Raw genomic sequence first — 6,000 nt, forward strand, 5'->3', positions numbered from 1 at the left:
GATGACATGATATTTTATATGGAAAACCCAAAAACTCTACCCCCAAACCAGTAGCACTGATACGGCAACTCAGTAACGTGGCAGGATACAAAGTCAATATACAGAAATCAGTTGTTTTCTTATACACTGACAATGAAAATGCAGAAATGGAAATTAGAGAATCGATCCCATTTACTATAGCACCGAGAACCATCAGATTCCTGGGAATAAACCTAACCAAGGAGGTAAAGGATCTGTACTCGAGGAACTACAGAACACCCATAAAAGAAATTGAAGAAAACACAAAAAGATGGAAGACCATTCTATGTTCTTCAATCAGAAGAATAAACATTGTTAAAATGTCTATACTGCCTAGAGCCATCTATACTTTTAATGCCATTCCGATCATAATTCCACCATTATTTTTCAAAGACTGGGTGCAAATAATAGTAAAATTTGTATGGAATCAGAAGAGACCCCAAATTGCTAGGGAAATGTTGAAAAAGAAAAACAAACCTGGGGGCATCACGTTACCTGATTCCAAGCTTTACTACAAAACTGTAATCACCAAGACAGCATAGTACTGGGACATAAACAGACACATAGACCAGTGGAACAGAGTAGGGAGCCCAGACATGGACCCTCAAATTTATGGTCAAACAATCTTTGACAAAACTGGAAAAAGTATACAGTGGAAAAATGACAGTCTCTTCAATAAATGGTGCTGGGAAAACTGAATAGCTATATGTAGAAGAATGAAACTCCACCATTCTCTTACACCGTACACAAAGATAAACATAAAATGGATAAAAGACCTCAGTGTGAGACAGGAATCCATCAGAATCCTCAGAATCCATCAGAATCCTAGAGGAGAGGAGTTGCAACTCCTCTTGCAGACCTCAACTTGCAGACCTCTTTGGTATTAGCCACAGCAACTTCTTTCAAGGTACGTTCCAAAGGCAAAGGAAACAAAAGTGAAAATGAGCTTTTGGTCTTCATCAAGATTCAAAGATTCTGCACAGCAAAGGAAACAGTCAACAAAACAAAGAGGCAACCCACGGAATGGGAAAAGATATTTGCAATTGACAATACAGACAAAAGTTTGATATCCAGGATCTATAAAGAACTTCTCAAACTCAAGACACACAAAACAGATAATCATGTCAAAAAATGGGCAGAAGATATGAACAAGCACTTTTCCAATGAAGACCTACAAATGACTATCAGACAGATGAAAAAAACGTTCATCATCACTAGCCTTCAGGGAGATTCAAAAGAAAACCACATTGAGATACCACCTGACACCAGTTAGAATGGCCAAAATTAGCAAGACAGGAAACAACGTGTGTTGAAGAGGATGTGGAGAAAGGGGGACCCTCTTACACTCTTGGTGGGAATGCAAGTTGGTTCATCCATTTTGGAGAACAGTGTTCAGATTCCTCAAGAAAATAAAAATAGAGCTTCCCTATGACCCTGCAATTGCACTACTGGGTATTTACCACATAGACACAGATGTATTGAAAAGAAGAGCCATCTGTACCCCAATGTTTATTGCAGCAATGACCACGGTCGCCAAACTGTGGAAAGAACCAAGATGCCCTTCAAAGGATGAATGGATAAGGAAGATGTGGTCCGTATACACTATGGAGTATTATGCCTCCATCAGAAAGGATGAATACCCAATTTTTGCAGCAACATGGATGGGACTGGAAGAGATTATGTTGAGTGAAATAAATCAATCAGAGATAGTCAATTATCATATGATTTCACTTATTTGTAGAGCATAACAAATAACACGGAGGACATAGGGAGATGGAGAGGAGAAGGCAGTTGAGGGAAATTGGAAGAGAAGATGAACCATGAGAGACCATGGACTCTGAAAAATAACCAGAAGGTTTTGAAGGGGTTGCGGGTGGGATATTGGGGGAGCCAGGTGGTGGGTATTAATGAGAGCACGTTTTGCATGGAGCAATGGGTGTTGTGCATAAACAATGAATTCTGGTGCACTGAAAGCAAATAAAATAAAATCACATACACACACACATACACACACACACACACACACACACAAGAATTGCATATAAACAACACGATAAAGGCTAAACAAGTAATGTAGGTGCCTTGAGTGTTTCCAGTAATGTACCTACCCTCATGATCAGATGGAAGGTTGCAGAAACCCACAACCTGGTTTTCACGTTGCGGACATGGGGTAAAAACATTATGTCCAGTGACTGAGCTGCATAGCTCATGGCAATCAGCATAACACAACTCTGTAAAATGATGGTAAGATTCAAATACCATCCTGTATCTCTGCCACAAACTCTGAAAATGCCAGAAAAAATCTTGGGTTCATGTGTCACTAATGTCTCCGTGTGTTCCAGCTGCTGTAACAATGTACACAAACTGGGTGGTTTTAAACATTAGACACACATTTCTCACAGTTCTGGAGTCTGGGAAGTGCCATGTGAAGGTGCAGGCAAATTTGGTGTCTGGAGAGAACCCACTTCCTAGGGGTCTTTTCCCTGTTAACTCACATGGGTCCAAGGGGCAGAAAGTTTTCCGAGTCCTGCTGTATAAGAGCACTAATCCCAATATGAGACTGCACGCTCCTGACCTAAGTGCTTCCCTAAGGCCCCACCCACCCATTCCGTTAAATTGGTGTTAGGTTTCAATGTAGGGATGGTAGAAATTATACACATTGAGCTGATATCAGTAAATGAAGGATCAATTAATCTCTGCAAGTGGAAGGCTCCTCCCAATCAGCACTTCAGCCTGAGCATTCTCATGGATCCTGCTGAAGCTTCTAGTCTTTGCGTGAACACAGGGTTCACAAGATTATCAGAACTTGCTGGTGACCTTGGGATGTGGACAGCTTTCACCTGAGACACTGGGCAATACCCTTGTCCTCTACTCATAGCTTTCTTATTCTTGTCTGCTTATATATTATCATTCACATTTTCAAGAGTCTTAGATGGTTTTCTATACCTACTGATCACTTATATTCCTTTTCACTCCTTTTTGTAATTGTTGCATGGAATTAGTCATGACACTGTATCTTCTGATGATTTTTTACTTGCACTAGAAGCCTCATTCCTCCACCTTCTCATGCTCCATAACATAGGAAATCTCCTAGAAAAGACTAGATTCTGTGCCTTTGATGTTCCAGATCCCTATGGAGTTTTCCAGGACTGAATCACAATATCACAATAAGAAAAAATCCTTGATTTCATGTCCTTTCTAAGGTTTATTGAAGGATTTCTGACATACTGGGAGGCATTCCCTGAAATCAACAAACACTTCGATGATGGAGGTTATTAACATTTCATATTCTCTTGTAAGTGTGTATCATATCATCTGATTCACCAAATGTGCCAAGCTTGTTTGAGGTCCCTCTGGCTCTGCATGGTGTCAGCTAAACAGAAGCTGTGAGCATGTGGTCCACACAATGACCCCCTACACTGGGGGCATTCTTCTCTGGCTTTGGCTTCATGATGGCCCTGTACCTGATGTCCAGCATGAACTTGATGATGCTGGCTCACAGCTTGTACACTGGGCTGTGTGATGCTCTGTTGTTGAGTCCAGCTGAAACTTTTACAGGCTTATCAGGCTTACATCCGAATGTCCATAATTGTCATTGAGGGGAAAGATTCATCAAGTGTAAGTGACTTCCTGCCTTTGTGCATGTACATATAGTTTTCTCCTATGATAGCCAATATTTCTATTCACAGATGTAAGAAGTAAGAACAAATCATAATTCTAGAAAGTCTCATTGGGGAAATTGGTTTATAGAAAGGAAGCCTCAAACTGTGCCAGGGAACACGCATTTAATATCCACCTGCACCTGCTTCTAGTGTGGAAATTGTATTGGTGGGTCTTGAGCGCCCCATGGTGACCTGAGTACCCCTTCTGTCCTGAGTGCCCCTTGTTTCTTGAGGACTCTGTGGTGACCTGAGTTCCTCCTGGTGATCTGAGTGTCCCCAGGTCTCCTGAGAGATCCCTGGTGTCCTGAGCACCCCCTGGTGGATTCTGGGGCCACCTGCAGCCCCGCCCCTCCTGTGCCCCTGCAAGGATGTTTTTGTCTGGGCTCACACTGATGTCTCCTCAGTGTGCCTCTAGCACAGTAATACACGGCTGTGTCCTCGGTGGTCACGGAGCTCAGCTGCAGGGAGAACTGGTTCTTGGACGTGTCAGCAGTGATGGAGATGCGGCCCTGGAAAGCCGGGTTGTAGCTTGTACTACCTGTCCAGTAGCCCATCCACTCCAGTGCTTTTCCAGGGCGCTTGCGGATCCAGTTCCAATAGTAACTGCTGGTGACAGAGCCGCCGGAGACAACACATGTGAGAGAGAGGGTCTGTGAGGGCTTCACCAGTCCTGGGCCCGACTCCTGAAGTGTAAGCTGAGACAGGACACCTGGGGACAAGGAGAGTCATGGTGAGTCTGTCCCATCCCACAGAAAGGCCACCATCTATCCAAGAGCTCCCAGATCCTCACCCAGGGGAGCTGCCAGAAGGAAGAGGAGGGACCACAGCAGTTGCATGGTTGCCTGCAGGATGGAGACCCGGCACACTGACCTCTGCCTGTGATGTATATTTCTTCTGGGAGCACCCCAGGTGATTTGCATGTGGGTCCCCACGGAGGAGGGGAGGCATTAAAAGATCCTGAACCCTGGTGACAGTCACCAGTTCTTGGTGTCCCCATGTTCGGTGGTGTGAGGGCCCACTGAGCCTGGTCCTAGTGATCTAGGCTCTAGTCCTGACTGAACTGTTCTCTAGCACCAGTTGCTCAAGAGTGTTTGTGCTGGAGCTGATGAACATTTAGAAACCTTAGGAATGTTCTCTTGTATTCCATTGCCAGGCTGTCCAACAGTGGGCTGCAAGTTCAACCTGCAGAATTCCCTGTTCACAAACCTGGAGGACAAGGCAGTTGTCCAGGCTCCAGACCCTGACCGATTGCCCAGTTTGGGTCATTTTCTCCCACAAATCAGATATGGGGTCCCAGACGATGGCAGTGGATGTGATCTCCAGTCTCCACCTACAAAAGGGATGTTTGGAACTATACTCCAGCATTTATGTAAGGAAACAAGCTCATCTGTATGGAGGGCAAGGCAGAGAGATTGGGTGTTATGTGGATATTCTTTTCTTTTTTTTAAATTTTGTTTAAATTCAATTAGCCGAGATAAAGTGCATTATTAGTTTCAGATGTAGTGTTCAGTAATTCATCATTGTGTACAACGTTCAGTGCTCATCACGTCATGTGACCTCCTTAAGGCCCTTCACCCAGTTACCTCATTGCCCCCACCCAATTCCCTTCCATAACCCTCAGTTTGTTTCCTATAGTTAAATGTAACTCATGGTTTGTCTCCCTGTCTCTGCACATCACATTCAGTTTCCCCTCCCTTCCCCTATGACCCTCTATTTCTTATATTCCACATATGCTTGAAGCATATGATAATTGTCTTTCTTTGATTGACTTATTTCACTCAGAGTAATACCCTCTATTTGCATCCATGGAACAGAAATCCATATATACAACTGAGGCATTTTTGAACATGATATCTGAGTCTAATGATGTATTATGTGTTGTTAACTGAATTCAAACGAAAAAAAAAAGACCCACCTAAAATCCAACCCACATGGTCCTTTCCCCACCCTGAGCACAGATGGTTCTAGGGAGGAACCCATTAATCTGAGCTGGGAAGGGAAGCTCTGGTGTTCATTTTCCACACAATCTGAGACATGGAGACCCTAATACACAGGCATCTTCAGGGGTCCTAGCACCAGAGCCCATCAACCACCAACCAGAGCCCAATTCCTGATGGGAAGGAGGAGGATGACAGGGAAGCTGGACATGGGCTTGTGTCTGGAGCATCTTGGCTTTCACCTTGATTTCTACATCAATGTGGACCTTACAGACAGGAACCACCAGGTGCTCTGAAGGCTTTACGAATTATGAATTTATTACAGAAAAGTCACTTTTCTTTATTTCACATTCCCTCTTTCTATCCTGCTCTTCTGCTTCTGT

General features: G+C 43.8%; 1 gene segment (V, D, J or C); it reads right to left on the reverse strand.

Moving 5' to 3' along the window:
- The window catches only part of LOC123943474, a 1,358,446-nt gene extending 1,353,909 nt beyond the window's left edge, over positions 1-4,537 (reverse strand). Inside the window, 2 exon segments of the C gene segment in view lie at positions 4,091-4,389; positions 4,471-4,537. Of these exon segments, the coding sequence occupies positions 4,091-4,389; positions 4,471-4,516 (345 nt within the window).
- Positions 4,538-6,000: the final 1,463 nt, after the last annotated feature.

The sequence above is a fragment of the Meles meles genome, chromosome 6, assembly GCF_922984935.1.
Source record: "Meles meles chromosome 6, mMelMel3.1 paternal haplotype, whole genome shotgun sequence".
Classification (NCBI taxonomy): Eukaryota; Metazoa; Chordata; class Mammalia; order Carnivora; family Mustelidae; genus Meles; species Meles meles.